The 16,848-nt window shown below is 40.3% G+C and overlaps 1 protein-coding gene across 2 annotated transcripts in view; it reads left to right on the top strand.

Moving 5' to 3' along the window:
- The window catches only part of LDLRAD4 (low density lipoprotein receptor class A domain containing 4), a 658,664-nt gene extending 642,025 nt beyond the window's left edge, over window positions 1-16,639 (top strand). For both annotated transcript variants that reach the window (XM_054587317.1, XM_054587316.1), the window contains 2 exons: window positions 9,873-9,926; window positions 16,084-16,639. In XM_054587317.1, the coding sequence (XP_054443292.1) occupies window positions 9,873-9,926; window positions 16,084-16,614 (585 nt within the window). In that variant the 3' untranslated portion in view covers window positions 16,615-16,639. The remainder of the gene's footprint in view (window positions 1-9,872; window positions 9,927-16,083) is intronic.
- Window positions 16,640-16,848: the final 209 nt, after the last annotated feature.

Raw genomic sequence — 16,848 nt, 5'->3', positions numbered from 1 at the left:
CCTTCCTGGACAACCCAGGGCTTGGTGGACAGTTGCCAAGGCCAAGGTGGCCAGCCATTCTCTGAGGAATGGCAGAGAAGCAGGAATATTTTACTTAGGTTGAACCATATGAAATTGTGGGTATTCAGCCACTTTGACCTATAAAAACAGCAATTTCAATTAAAAATTAACAAAAGGAGTCATGTCTGCTATTTCTTCATTACCAACTGCTTCAGGGATTAAATCAGTTGTGAAAATATGGGTGCCTGGGCCTTCCTGTAGAGATAGAGCATCATCAGGCTGGCACTCAGTGCAGCCCATGCTGCACCAGCTCTATGGGGGATGCGGGGAAGGAGGCCATTTGTTTTTTTACCCCGCTGTTGGGAAGGAAGATGAGGACTGCAACCGTCAGCTGTGTTGGTACAGAAACTTGGGTTCTTTGGATCCAAAGTGCCCTATTATGGGAGAAGCCTACACCCAGAGACCTTCTCTGTAGAAGTTGTAAACACGGCCTGGGTGGTAGCCATTGTGTATGGTTTGCCCCACAGGGTGCTATGACAAAATTTGATTGAACTTGTAAAAATGAGGAGATTTTACATAAATATTGGAATGTACATCTTTTCTTGAATAGTTAGCATATCAGGCCTCACTGGCTTCTATTCCTGCCAGGCACCCCCAGCCTGCAGCTGCAAAGCAGTTGCCACTCAAGATGGGCTGGTACCCACCTTTTGGCTGTGGTACCATCTTTCTGTGTGGATTGTTTTTTAGTGAAAATTCTTCTGTGCTCATTCTTTTACCACAAGGGTAAAAACAAGATAGAGGGCCACTGGTTTCCAGAAAAATGGGAGAGAGCTTCCTTGTGGACATAAAGATCATTCCTACAAGATTAGGAATTCAACCAAGTTGTGCCTGGGTGAACAGAGAGTAGCATTTCCTGTGCCCAGCCTGAAGTACTCATTCCTGGCCCTTGCTGTCCAGTCATTTTCCTGAAGCAGGGCCTTGCTCTCTGTGGCTAGTCTGTTGCCAACAGAACAGAGTTGGTTGTGAGCTCCTTTCAGTTGGTCTTAGGAAGCGGGGTAGCTTAAGGGCAAGCAGTTCTGGTCACCTCCTAGAAGCAGTTCAGGAACCCATCACACTGGGCTCAGAGCTTACAGGCTGTGAATGAAGGGCACTAAAGTGGGAGAGTCATCACACACACACACAGTTCATTACCACTGTTACTGAAGAACTAGACTGCTGTGAATCTGTCTTTTCTCATGTCTAACTTAATCTGCATTTAGAAAAACATTTCTAAAATGAGAAAAATGAACTATTTTCATTCAACAAGGTACAAAAAAAAAAAACAACTAAAGGGCTTGACAATGCAACAATAAGAAGTATGTCTCTGATGTTCCAGACTAAAGAGAAGAGAGCCACAGGCTTTACTGAGCATCAGGTGGGATGAAGCCGGCAGGGGAGAGTTACTCTGTGTGTGAGGCAGATTCTTGCTGCACCATAGGGCCAGGGGCATTTGTGGTCACCTGTGTTCTATAACAATTCTCCATTATTTCTTGAACCATTGAAACTGCATTTCCAAGTGTTGAAAAGTCTGCAAGGGACAGGTCAATTCTTACTGTAAACGCCAAGCACAGGTCTCCTACCATTAGCCATGCTGTTTTTCTGTCTGAATGAGCAAAAGGTATTCACATAGTTTGCCAGGTGGGTCATTTAAAAGGTTTTACCTTTAGTGTATCTACTTGAAGATTAGAAGATTAATAATTTTAACAGCTTCAAAATGAGAATGTTTCCTTTAAGTAAGAGAAACAGAAGACCCAGTTGCTGACAAAAATTGAGTGAGGATGCTGGGTTATAGCTTTTACAAGCAAATTCTCATCTGAACACAAGTAGGTCTTTTTAATAGCCAAGATATGTACTTAAAGCAATGTGAATAGCTTAAATGGCCCCTTTTTTTATGTTGCCATTGCTCAGAACAGTTTTTGTTTTTTTTTTTCCCAGCTCTCTTTTATTTTATTTTTTTTAAATACATTTGTCTTTGTCTCCCCCCCACCACTTTCCCTTGCCCCCTCCCTCCTTCCCTCCCACAGTTTTGAAATTACTTTCAGAGCTTATGGATCATTTTTTGGAAAATTTTCAGGGAAAGTTTTCTGTTTTTAATTCTCAATAATGCTAAGTCTTCCTCTTTCTTATTTGTTCTCTGAGGATGGTTTTGATTTTTGGTACCAACCAAAATCCATTTAGAGTTAAATCTCATGAATGATGCGGATGATCAAGCTAAATGATATTATTTTGGTGCAAAGCCAAGTGTGAGTCAATTAGTAAAAGTGATGTTGTTCAAGTTACAAACTGTTACTGTAGAGAAAGGTCAGGAAGGACCCACAGCAAATGGATGGCTTTCTCTCAGGAGGAACTGGGTTGGGAGGAGGTAGACAAAGGGAGTCTGGTATGTGTTGTTAAAATTTTTACGGTAAAAATGAATTTATGTGTTACTTTTACAACTAAAAATATCCTCTGCTCATATAAACTAATGCTGAAGACAATTCCAATAATGTTCTGAGCATCTATAGACTCCAAGAGTAACTCATTTGAACATGGTTTGTACTGTGACTAGAGTATGTTAAAATGATATTTTTAAATAAAATCAACAAAAAATTTTATACATAAAAAAATTTTAATAACCTTTTAAATAGGCATTCACATTAATAATCTAATGATAAAGTTTGTCTCTTCTGTTTTTTTTTTTTTTTTACTTAGTCCTTGAAAGTTGATAGTTTATTCTGAGCAGGGGAAGTTTTCTACATTATTCTAATATTGTTAGGGAGATTTCCTAGAGCTGTCACAGATGCCAAGAGAGGGCACTTGGTTCTGGCTTTGTGTGAATTCTCTACCAGCTGTATGACCTTGGGGAAAGCATTCAACATCTGTGCCTTAGCTTTCTCCCATACCCTAAAGGAGGTGATCGTGCCCAACTAGATTGATAATGTGTAGTTCCACATTTCCCTGTTGCCCTGAGCTTTCTGGTTCCCAGGATGGTTTCTTCTGAAATCTAATTGCTCACTCTCCTTCAGCACCAAGCCCTGGAGAGGCACCTGTATAGCCCCTTTTCTGCTTGCTCCTCAGGACCTGCAGGCCTCCCTCATCTATTGAATTATTCTGAAAATATAAAGGATTCCCTTTCATTTCTTCCCAACATGCCTTCCTGGATAATTTGTCTTTCTCTTAAGGGACATGCCCTAGATTGAGTAGAATTAGGAGGGAGATATTGAGGCTTGAGAAATCTGATGGTGGATTCCCAAGGAGGAGTAAAAGGAGAAATGCTGGAGAGTGTACAGTCATTGACATCAAGAGGTATTGCCTTTATATATAAGCTGTTACTGCCATCTAGGGTGGAAAAGATAGTAATACAAAAGCATTTGGATGGTGGAAGTTGCATGAGAAGAGGGGAGAAAAGAAAGAAAATTTATTTTATCAGAAGGTAAAGGTGTTGCTAAATATCCAAAGATTAGTTTTACATATGCTTTGAAATTCTCACCCTGGGACAGGAAGAAAAATAGATTTCCAAATATTTAATGTCATACAATACATTCATTCACTGGGGGTATCCCTTGGGTAGAAGCCAAAATATCCATCAATGACTGGCCTTGCTTTAACACACAGCTGACTGTGTCACCTCCAGTAGGTCATGTACCCTTTTTTGGGACTCAATCTCCTCCCATCTAAAATGAGGGATAATTGGCTTAGAACAGAGACCTTCAGGTTGTTTTCGATCATGAGGAACAGTAAGAAACACATTTTATACCACAGTCTGCAATATTCATATACACAACTAAGGCAAAAGTTTCACCAAACAATGCTTATAAACAATGATATTTTCTATTTTGTTTCATTTCTTCAGATACTAGCTGTGACCCACTTAAATTGATTTCCCAGCTTTCTGAGAGGTTGCAACTTACAGTTTGGAAAAACATCATACTAGGTGTTTTCTGTCCCCAAATATGATGATCCTGTGGTCCCTGGTGTGTGGAAAGGAGAGTTAAGCTGAGAGAATAAAACCAAGAAAGTTCAAGGTGTGAGAGTCACCTCACACATGGTCACAGTGCACCTGGAACCAAGATAGCAGGCTTCAGCCACAGCTCATAGCAGAGGTGCCAGTAAGTCATGGCCACAGTTTACTCTCTTTTAATGCTATAAACCTGACCTTCGGGTGGAAAAAATCCAAAAGAAATGAAAAAGATTATAAGAGAGTACTATGAACAATGGTATATCAACAAATTGAATAACCTAGATAAAATGGACAAATTCCTAGAAACACACCCTACTAAGACTTAATCACAAAAAAGAAAGAAAATCTGAGTAGATCTGTAACTAGTAAAGAGATTGACTCAATAGTAAAAAATATCCCAACAAAGAAAATCCCTAGACCAGATGGCTTCACTGGTGAATTCTACCAAATATTTAAAGAAGAACTGACACCAATATTTTTCAAAGTCATCCCCAAAAATGAAGAGGAAATATTTTCTAATTCATTCTGTGAGGCCAGCATAACCCTAATACTAAAGCCAGACAAAGACACAAAAGGAAAATAAAACCATTATCCCCTATGAATATTGATGCAAAAACCCTCACCAACATACTAAAAGGATTATATACCATGACCTTCCTTCATTAGTTTTTCAAATAAGTTTTCAATATTTTGCTCTTCCTCTTCTCCTTCTGGCACCCCTATTATTTGGATGTTGGAATGTTTAAAGTTGTTCCAGAGGTTCCTAAGCCTCTCTTCATTTTTTTGAATTCTTGTTTCTTCATTCAGTTCCTGTTGAATGTTTATTTCTTCCTTCTGTTCCAAATCATTGATTTGAGTCTCAGTTTTCTTCCCTTCACTGTTGGTTCCTATATATTTTGCTTTATCTCACTTTGTATAGCCTTCACTGCTTCCTTTATTTTGCACCTGTACTCAGTCATTTCTGTGAGCATCCTGATTACCAATGTTTTGAACTCTGCATCTGATTAGTTGACTCTCCTCATCCCTTAGTTCTTTTTCTAGGGTTATGATCTGGTCTTTCATTCAGGCTGTATTTCTTTGTCTCAGCACACCTGTTACATTGTAAGGGGTGGAGTGTTAGGTATTTGGCAGGGTAGGGCAACCTACTTTGCTGTGTTGAGGCGCTGTATCTGGGGAAGGGGTCAGAGAGGGAACAATGCCACTTGATCGGCTCTCCCCTGCTTTCAGTCACTTTCCCCGCTACCCACAAGCAAATTGGGCCCTTCTGGTGCTGATTCCAGGGTTAGTAGGTTTGTGTACATTCTAGGACCCTGTGAGTCCCTCCAATGCATTCTCCTGTGAGACTGGGAGTTTCTCCCACCACTGCAACCCCCTACAGATTTTTACAGCCAGAGATTTTGAGTCTTTATTTTGCTGCACTGGAACCCTGGGTTGCATGGTCTGTCTCTCTCCCCAGTTGTTCCCCCTGGTTTATCTGCACATGAATATGGGACCGCCAGGTCCTCCAGCTGTCACCTTGCCTACCCAGTCCACCAACCACTGCCTTGCCACGCAACCTCTCCACCCCAGCTGCCCATCTCCGTCCCTCTTACTAGTCTGTATAAATGTTTCTTCCTTAACCCTTGGTTGTTGGACTTCCATACAGTTGATTTTCTGGCAGTTCTGGTTGTCTTTGTTTCTAAATTGGTTGTTGTCCTTCTTTTGGTTGAAGCAAAGAGTATCTACCTATGTCTCCATCTTGGCCAGATGCCAGTGAACTGATTTTAAAGGAGAATTGAAGATTATCCTCATCTTAGTTGTGATATCAGCAGGTAATCTTTACATGTAATATGAAGATATACCATATACTAAATACACATGGGCAAGGCAGTGTGCTAAGTAATTTACATACATTGTGGTACTTAAGCCTCAGAACAATCCCTTTTTACAAGAGATGAAAGTGAGGTTAAGAGAAATAAATAAGCTGCCTGAGTTCACAGGTTGAAGAGTGGCAGACCAGGATTCTGGCTTAGGGCTTTCCCAGCTCAGAATCCATTTGCATTTGCAGAGCCACATTGTATTGAAAATGGTGTCATACATCTGGGTAACATTAAGTTGTCATCAGATATTCAGCCTCTTGTTACAGAGCATTGGTTGTAAGGAGAAAACTTGAGAAGAAAAAACAGTGCATGCAATACAGAGAGGGTCATGGGGCCTACTTTCTTCACCTCTAAGATTGGATGCCCTTCTTGTAAGCATCCTGGAGCAGATGTGACAGTCACCTGTGTGTTCTGTTCAGTTTTAATGTGTATATCAAGTAACTGGTACCAGTAAGATACAACATGAGTGATTTGAGAATAATATACCTTAAAAAGTAAACTAAGATTGATTCAAAGTAATCCCTAGAGTAATGTCTTGCTCACTAACTCACTTGCATTCCAGAATGCTTTCCTGAGTGGAACAAAGGGACTGGAGTGACAGCTTAACCCTTGAGATTGTTTGGAACCCTTGCTGTGCCCCTACTACCTACCCTATGAGAAGCTCATGGCACTGTATCTGTTAGATTATGTATATACATTATCTCACATGTTGCAGTGGAAAAGGATTGAGATCCGCTGTCAGGAAGTACTCAATAGATGTATACTGAAGTAATGAATGGACAGACAGTAGGTGCTTCCCATCCTTTTGGTTGGTATTATTACGAGGAAAAGAGGTGTAAGAGATGGAATGGATTTAAGCCTGTATAAAAATATTAGCAAACTTTTGTTCCTGTTGCTCAAAATTCTGTGAACTACTTAAGTAATATCTTATTCCACAGCTTATTCTTAGTATATCATAATGTAACAATACAAGCATTAGCCAAGAACATTAGAACTTTCATTTTTGAGATAAAAATTGATTCCATAATGAGAATCCGGGAATTCAGCCATTTGATGAGTCCCCTTCTCCCTGAAAATGTCATCACTAGCATTTGGAGATGAAGAAACTGAGAGGTCTAGACAATAGGGCCCATATATTTTAATTCAGCTATCATGGGCTCTCAAATGTTGTAGTACTGACTCCCTGGAGGTGTCAGCTCATAGTCAAAGGGCTTCATCTCACCAAGGAGAGCAAGAATAAGTGGGCTCCACTAGCAGTATGCTAATGAAGGCGATCTGGTAATGGCAGCATGGGACAGCCCAGAAAAGAGCCACGAGAGCAGGTTGTGTCATGAGTACAGGTGCAAAGCAATTCTCTTCCCATAGAGACAACTAAGACCCAGCCTCTCTAGAATTCTGGTCCTATTCCTTGTCTGGATTCTTTACATATCAGTACTGGGCACAGAACTGGAATGACAGTTTTCTGGGCTATTGGCGTTAACCAGTTCCACCATGGTATCTTATTGATCTTGAAGTTTGTTTTTTGTTTTTGTTTTTTTTTTGTAAGTCAAGTCTTTTTTTTTTTTTTTCTTTTTTTTTTTTTTAACTTTTTAGACAGAGGGGAAGGGAAGGAGAAAGAGAAGGAAACATCAATGTCTGGTTGCCTCTGGAGCTCCCCCTACTGGTAATCTGGCTTGCAACATAGGCATATGTCCTAGACTGGGAATTGAACCAGAGACCTTTTGGTTCACAGGAGGGCACTCAATCCACTGAGCCACACCAGCCAGAGCTGGATCTTGAAGTTTCAATGACTCCTGTAAACCACATGGGTGAAAGACGTGAAGTATCAGTGTCCTATAAAAGTGAATAAATTAGAGGTTGTGGGCAATTATCAGTGAATAGTTAAACAAATTACATCCTTATTAAAATAGTAATGGTGGCAATAGAAGGAAGTGGAAGAGGGGTGAGGGAGAGTGGTGAGTTGATGAGACCACAGCAGTTCAAAAGAATGAGAGGTTTGGGGGAGAAGTCCATGAGTTCCACATTAGATGTGTTTAGTTTTACTAGTCTTTTGGAATCCAGGAGCCTGACCCCACCCACCCTCCCCAACTAGTCCTGTCTGGAGCTCAGTAGAGAAGGTGGGGCCAGAGATAGATACATCCTCATGAGGGTGGCCCTGTAAGATATGGTGGGAATGAGGTGGCCCAGGGAGACTGCAGTGAGAGGAAAGGGGCCCCAGGCAGGACTCTGAGGAACTCCAACATTTAGCCAAAATGCAGCATTACAGGCACCCCCCAAAGAGCAGACTAAGTGGCAGAGAAGTCAGAGTGTGAACCAGGAGGGCGATATCTCTGAGGTCAACAAGAGAGGGCCCAGTGCTGCTGGGAGGCCAGGTGAGAGGAAGACCAAAAAGTGCTGAATCAATTTAGTAAGAAGGAGGTTGATATGAATTCGGTGAAATATAAGATTGAGTGTGTAAGACTTAATCTCTAGGCATTTTTCCAGTTTTGCTACTTTCTAGGGGAATAAAGCCATTGAGGATGGTTATTGCCATTTTCAGAAAACATGCAACCCCCGACTTCTGGGCCATTTTTGGTAGTTTTATTCCTGGCCATTATGTTCCACATTGTGCTGTAACTGGCTATTTTTGCTGTTGCCTGTTGCCAGTTCTCTAGGTGGGAGGTTAGAGCTAACATCAATGAGGTAGCTCGTGGGCAGTAGTGGCTTCAAGCTCCATTTGAAGGAAGGGAGAGCAGCTAGGGCAGAATATGACTCAGAAACATCTGAAGATGAGTTTTCATGACATTTTCAATATGAGAGTTGCTATAACAACCCAGATCTATAGTGATTGTTTCACTTTGATCCTGAAGAACATATGCTCTGATGTGCCTGCAAGCTGCCTTGGCCCTGTGAAGAGCTGTAGTGGGTCAGCTGCTTCATTAGATGCAATTAGATCTGTCACCTGTCATCAGGCCTGAGCCGTAATGGCCCATTACATATTTTTATAGTCAAACCTTAAGCCCAGACTTCTCTAAATGCTGCTGGGTCTGTTTATATTCTTACTGCTGAATCCATGATGCCCTGAGGGTATCCTAGAATCAGGTTGTATGCATTGGACAAACACCCTGGTGTCCAAATTGTATATTTGTATTAGAAAGCTGGCCTACAAAAGAGAATAAGAGAGACTTAGGGGTGTTTTACCTCGCAGGTCTTCTTGTTGGTGCTTTCAGGTTCTCAGGAGGCTCGGTGATTGCATAAGTTCATGTGTGAATATTCCTGGGAATCCAAAGATACAGACAGCATGCTTACCCATAGTTCTTTTCATTACAATAACAGGCCTTTACCAAATAGCCCAACAGTCCTTTGCTAGTAGTCAACGATTTTGGTTTAAATGGGAAAACATAATAAAGTGCTTTGTAAACAAGTAAGTGGTGTTCTTAATGACCCTTAATAATGTCTACTGTTTACTTGTCACATTGCCAGTCTGGCCAAACATTTTTGAAAAAAGATGTTAAACAACTAGATGTCAAGTCACATATGCCTCGGGAACAAAGGGACTGAAGAATAAATTGACTAGAAGACTCTTGAAGGGCATTCAGGCTTTGGAAATTCAGTTTTGTTTGAAAGCCAAACCAGTGTGGCAGTGCAGTGCCAAATTACAGTTCAGAAGGGCCGTGGCTGGCACCTGGCCAGCTGTGGTAATGAACATTTGCATAAGAGCTTAATTCATCCAGACTCTACCCAAATCTAATCAATGACTAAATATGGTTTGATAACATTTGAAATGTATTTCAAACACGCAAGTTGGAGTTTGAAAGATGTTTGTCTTCAAATCCAGTCTTTGTAAAATCTGGCTGAGACTTAAAATTTCTAATTTTTCCTTTTGATCATAATTCTCCTTTTAGATGTTTGGTGTAAATAAAAGACTAGTTCTTTGTTGTTCTGTGACTTAAATAGGTCTGCTACTGTCAAAGAGGAATGTAGTTCCTTGATTTTAGGTGCTACTTCATGAAATTAATGATTTTTCTTCTGGTGTCCCCCCCACCCCCTGCCAGGAAGGGCGCCTGTGGCCTTCAGACAGCTCTGGTCCTCAGCCAGGTGCCTCAGAGGTAAGGAGTTGGTTAAGGGAGGGGTGTAGGTGGCTAGAGGTGGCTGCAGGTGGCTGCCAAACCTGATATGCATAGAGGAGGGGAGAAGGGAAATAAACCATTACAACAAAACAGGTGGAAAAGTCAAGTGTATGACAACATAGATTAAGAAATAACATTTAAATTAAGGCATATGCCTATAACTTTAGTTTTAAAAGTGGGGAGGGGATTTTTAGAATTTCCTAGGGATTATTGATGCTAGTCTAAATCTCCATATAGAAAACACATTGAGAATCACTGATCTTTACATGACCCCATAATCTGCTAATAATGAGGACTGGCAGAAGTGGGCATAGTTTATAAATAGAGTATGATTCATTTCCACATCTTCAAGATTAACAGTATGGCTTAATAATTACAGAGTTTTTTGCCTTTAAGTTAAAAATATGGTACAGGGGAAGTCAATGGATGGATAGACACACATACACATTATGTTTCTTGTAGAAGAATGGATGGTGCAATAGATGAGAAGACTACGTAAGAATTCACTTGGGAAACAAAAATCTTTAATCATTTTTACTTTGGAATATAAAACATTTTTCATGTCAGTTACTTAACATAACTATAGGAAACTTTTGGGTAGAAAAAAATAACTGGAAAATATTAGAGACCAGAGGGAAAAATAAGTCACTTATTCCATATTTTTCTAAGTGCTTGATAGGGCAACAAACTCCTATAAGTAATTCATAAATTGAGCTAGTACCTCCTACCTGTTCTAAGAACCCTCAAGTGAAGTTATAATTTACATTTAAAATAAAAACTCTGGGCCACTCCCCTCTCTTCTGAATCATAGGTGGAAGAGTGGGAAAGGACCTGAGAAAGCAGGCAAGCTAGTCCTCTTATTTTATATGTAAAGGAGTAGAGGCCTGAACCAGGTCATGTGGTGAACAGGACCAGAGTGTCTTCTGTACAGCACTCTTCTGCTATGTTACTCTTTATTTCACTCTGGAAGTTCCTATTGTGTGTTCTTCTACCCAGTGGAAAATGTACACATAGTGTACACATAGCATACACAATAACTCCCATTAAATCCAAATTTTCAGTTAAGCACCATTCTCTGTTGTAGAACCATATTGGATAAACTATACTTTGGCAAGGGGAGTGGTCTAACCCCTGAAGAATAAGAAAACTACAGGTGAAGACAGCGGAGGAGTGAATAGAAGTCACACTAACCTCCTCCCAGGACAAATCTAGAATTACAACTAAATTGTGGTGAAAGTGCCCAGAAAACAAAAACAAAATCTGAACAATAGCAATAGAGAAGCCTTATAACCTCGGACAGAGAAGAACCACAACCTGACCGCACCTGCACAAAAACACACAAGATGTGGTGGGCAGAGTGACCCTCTGTCAACCAGCTGGAGGGAAGGACCCACAAAAGAACAACCAAACAGTCAATACCCAATTACTTCCAGAGAGCCAATATAAATGGCATAAAAGACGTCCAAAGAGCAGCAAGATCAGGAGATTGAGGAGATTGCACCACTGAATCTCACAGGTCTCCTAACATAGAAGTTAACACCACAAAGTCAGGAAGTCAACATAGATCAATTTAAGAAGCAAAAGCAAAAAAGAAGAATCTCACAAATAATGGGTAGGCAAAGAAACAACATCCAATCCAAAGGAAAGGGGGAATCACCAGAAAGAGAACTAAATGAAATAGAGGCAAGTAAACTATCAGATACTGAGTTCTAAACAATGGTTATAAGGAAATTCAGTGAGCTCAGAGAGAATTACAAAAAACTACAGGGAAACTAAGGGAAACTTACTGCAAACTATAGCAGCATGAAAAAGGACATAGAAACTATCAACAAGAGGTAAGAGGAAATGAAGAATGCAATCTCTGAATTGAACACAATAAAGAAATCAAAAGCAGGCCAGAAGAAGCAGGGAATCGAATCAGTGAGCTGGAGACTAAGGTAGAAAAAAGCATCCAGAAAGACCAAGAAAATGAAAAAAGACTCAAAAAGAAGGAAGATGCACTTAGGGAAATGCAGGACAACCTAAAATGTAATAATATCCACATAATAGAGATACCAGAAGGAGAAGAAGAGGAGCAAGGGATAGAAAACCCCTTTGAAAAAGTAATGATGAAAAACTTCCCTAATTGGAGGAGAGAAAAAGTCATGCAAGTCCAGGTAGCACAGAGGGTCCCATTTAAGAGGAAACCAAGGAGGCCTACTCCAAGACACATCATCATTAAAATGGCAACTATCAAAGACAAAGAGAATCCTCAAGGCAGCAAGGGAGAAGGAGAAAGTAACATACAAGGGGGCTCTGATACGGTTAGGAGCTGACTTCTCAACAGAAACACTACAAGCCAGAAGGGAGTGGCAAGAAATATTCCAAGTAATGAAAAGCAAAGGCCTGCAACCAAGACTGCTGTACCCACCAAGGCTCTCAATTAAAATAGAATACAAAATAAGGAGTATCCCAGATACAAGTAAGGCTTAAAGAATACACCTCCACCAAACCAGCACTAAAAGATATGCTAAAGGGACTGCTTTAAGAAGACGAAGAAAAAGAGTGAGAAAGAGAGGAACACAGGGAAAAAATGGCAATTTTTTTTTTCCTTTGAATGAGATCAAAGGAAATCAGAAAGTTTCTGGAAACAAAAGAACATGAATACACAACAGTCCAAAATCTATGGGACACAGTGAAGGCAGTCCTGAGAGGGAAGTTCATAGCAATACAGGCCTACCTAAAAAATGTAAAAATATTTCAGACTGGTTCTTTGAAAAGATAAACAAAAATGATAAGACTTTAAGCAGATTCATCAAGAAAAAAAGGAGAGGACCCAAGTAAATAATATCAGAAATGAAAGAGGAGAAATTACAACTGTTACCACAGAAATACAAAGGATGGTACAAAATTACTATTAACAATTATACACCAAGAAATGTGGAAACCTTGGTGAAATGGGCAACTTTCTTGGAAAATATAACCTTCCAACATTGAATGAAGAAGCAGCAAAAAGCCTGAACAGACTGATAACAGCTGGTGAAATTGAAGCAGTAATCAAGAAACTCCCAGCACACAAAAGCCCTTGACTGGATGGTTTAAAAGGAAAATTTTATAAAACATTAAGGAAGACCTGATCCCCATCTTTCTCAGACTCTTCCAAAAAATCCGAGAAGAAGAAAGACTCCTCAGCGCTTTTCATGAGGCCAGCATCATCCTAATCCCAAAATCAAGTAAATACACAAAAAGGAAAGAAAATTACAGGCCAATATCACTGACATACATAGACTCTAAAATCCTAGACAAAATTTGGGCAAACCACATCCAGCAATTCATTAAAAAGATCATATACCATGATCAAGTTGGAAGCATCCTAGGGATGCAAGGATGGTTCAATATTCGCCACTTAAAAATGTAATACATCACACAAATAAAAGGAAAGACCAAAAAATCACATGATCAAATCAATAGATGTGGAAAAAGCATTTGATAAGGTATAGCATCCATTTATGATAAAAGCACTCAGCTAAGTGGGAGTAAAGGGGGAATACCTCAACATAATAAAGGCAATATATGAAGCACCCACAGCCAACATCATATTCAACAGGCAAAAACTAAAAACTTTCCCACTAAGATTGGGAAGAATACAAGGTTGTCTGCTTTCACCACTTCTATTCAACATAGTATTGGAAGTCCTAGCCACAGCAGTCAGACAAGAAAAAGAAATAAAAGGCATCCAAATTGGGAAGGAAGAAGTAAAACTATAATTGTTTGCAGATGGCATTATTGTATACATAGAAAACCCTATAGACTCCACCTAAAAACCACTCCACGAAATAAGTGAATTTGGCAAAACAGCAGGATACAAAGTCAATATTCAGAAATCAAAGGCATTTTCATACACTTACTATGAAATAACAGAAGTAAAAATCAGGAAAAAATCCCCTTTGCTATAGCAACAAGAAAAATAAAGTACCTAGGAATATACATAACCAAGGAGGTAAAAGAACTGCACTCAGAACACTACACAACACTAAAGAAAGATATTAAGGAAGACCCAAATAAATGGAAACATATACCATGTTCATGGATTGGAAGAATTAACATCATCATAATGTCCATACTACCCAAAGCAGGTTATATATTTAGCACAATCCCTATTAAAATATCAATGATGTATTTCACAGATATAGAACAAACATTTCAAAAATTTATATGGAACCATAAGTGACCCTGAATAGCTGCAGCAATTATGAGAAAGAAGAACAAAGTAGGAGGGATCACAATACCTGACATAAAACTATATTACAAGGCCACTGTAATCAAAACAGTCTGGTACTGGCATGATAACATACACATAGGTCAATGGAACAGAATAAAGAGACCAGAAATAAACCCATGTCTCCATGGTCAATTAATATTCAACAAAGTGGGGCAGAAACATAAGATGGAATAAAAATAGTCTCTTCAACAAATGGTGCTGGGAGAGCTGGAGAGCTACATACAAAAAAAATGAAATTTGACCACCAACTTAACACCATACACAAAAATAAACTCAAGATGGATAAAAAACTTAAATATAAGTAGCGACATTATAAAAGCTCTGGAGGAGAACATAGACAGGAAACTCTCAGGTATTCTATGCAGCAATATTTTCACCGATATGTCTCCTAAAGCAAGGGACATAAAGAAAAGAATAAACAAATGGGACTTCATCAAAATAAGAAGCTTCTCCATGACTGAAGAAAACATCAGCAAAATGAAAAGGGAACCACTGTATGGGAAAATGTATTTGCCAATGATACCTCGGGCAGGGGTTTGATCTCCAAAATATTTAAGAAACTCACACAACTCTACTCCAGTAAGACAAACAACCCAACTGAAAAAATGGGCAAAAGACCTGGACAGACACTTCTCTAAGAAAGAGATACAGAGGGCCCAGAGACATATGAAAGGATGTTCACCATCACTAGCCATCAGAGAAATACAAATTAAAACTGCAATGAGATACCACTTCTTCCAGTCAGAATGGCTATCGTAACGAGATCAACAAACTACAAATCTAGCGAGATTGTGGAAAAAAGGGAACCCTAGTACACTGTTGGTGGATATGCAGGCTGGTGTGGCTACTGTGGAAAACAGTTTGGAATTTCTTCAGAGAGAGAAAAATGGAACAACCTTTTGACCCAGCAATTCCACGGCTGGGACTATACCCTAAGAATCCCGAAACACCAATTCAAAATAACCTATGCACCCCAATGTTCCTAACAGCACAATTTACTATAGCCAAGTGCTGGAAACAACTTTAGTGCCCATCAATAAATGAAAGGATCAAAAAACTATGGTACGTTTAAGCAATAGAATACTATGCCGCAGATAGAAAGAAAGAGTTACTACCCTTCGTGACTGCATGGATGGAACTGGAGAGCGTTATACTAAGTGAAATAAGCCAGGGGGGGGAAGACAAATACCATATGATCTCACCTATAAGCGGAACATAATCAACAAAAGAAACAAGCAAGGAAAATATAACCAGTAACATTGAAAGAAAAAACAAGCCTACAGTAAGGAGTAGGGAGGAGAGGAGGTTAACGGGGAAAAGAACGGGAAGAGTCAAGTCAAAGAACATGTGTAAAGACCCATGGACAGAGCCAAAGTAGAGAAGGATTAGGGTGAGAGGTGGGGTGGGTGGGGCAGGAGAAAATGTGGTGGGAAAATGGAGACAAATGTATTTGAACAATTAAAAAAAGAAAAAGAAAGAATACTACATTTATGATCCTGGCCATATAACTCGGTTAGAGTGTCTTCCCTAAACCCCAAGGTTGTGGGGTCAAAACCTGGTCAGGGTATATGCTAGAATTGACCAATGAATGAATAAATAAGTAGAACAATAAATCTCTCTTTTCTCTCTTTTTTCTTTCTGTCTCTCTCCCTCTCCCCCTTCCTCTCTCTAAAATCAATACATTAAAAAACTTTTTTTAAGAAGAAAACTACTTTTTTTCCTGGGGTAATCTTTTTGTGTTTTGGGGGGATTGGGAGCATGGAAGGTTTCAGACAGGTGAGAACACAGGCCAAATGTGAATTTTCTTGATACCACCACATTTATAACCGTTATTGTGCCAAGAATGTCTTGAAGCTTTTGCTCTTTTCCTTGCAGATCATGTACACCCCTCGGTCTAGAGACAGGTTTACTGCCCCGTCCTTTATCCAGAGGGATCGGTTCAGCCGCTTTCAGCCCACCTACCCCTACGTGCAGCACGAAATTGACCTTCCTCCCACCATCTCCCTGTCTGATGGGGAGGAGCCACCTCCTTACCAGGGGCCCTGTTCCCTGCAGCTCAGGGACCCCGAACAGCAGATGGAACTCAACCGAGAATCTGTGAGGGCTCCACCCAACCGAACCATATTTGATAGCGATTTGATAGACATTTCTGTGTACAATGGAGGCCCGTGCCCACCCAGCAGCAATTCGGGTATAAGTGCCAGCACATGCAGCAGTAACGGGAGGATGGAGGGGCCACCCCCGACGTACAGCGAGGTGATGGGCCACTACCCAGGATCCTCTTTCTTCCATCACCAGCACGGCAATACACACAGAGGGAGCAGATTGCCATTTCAGCAGGACAGCTCTAGAAGCACAGTGGTGCCCGTCCAGGGCAAAGACAGGAAGCCTGGGAATCTCGTTTGACCCTCCAACGTGCACTTGAGTTGAGAAGAAAGAAACCGAAGAGGGAGGAGGGCTGCACAGCTCCTCTGCTCCCAGGCACAGTGCTGTCGAGTTTTACGTGCTACAACTGAGTAAAACCAAATGTGCAAATGTGGTCTTTGTTTCTGATTCCTTTCAGGGGAATTGCATGCAAACTAGACTGAAATAATACAAACTTCCATCCGGTCTGACCATAAACAGTGTTTATTTGGGGGC

Source organism: Pteronotus mesoamericanus, unplaced genomic scaffold (assembly GCF_021234165.1).
Source record: "Pteronotus mesoamericanus isolate MK-2021 breed Mesoamerican mustached bat unplaced genomic scaffold, CSHL_Meso_final scaffold_118, whole genome shotgun sequence".
In the NCBI taxonomy this organism is placed as follows: domain Eukaryota; kingdom Metazoa; phylum Chordata; class Mammalia; order Chiroptera; family Mormoopidae; genus Pteronotus; species Pteronotus mesoamericanus.
Note: the sequence above shows the minus strand (reverse complement) of the source record. Positions and strands in the feature narration are given on the sequence as shown.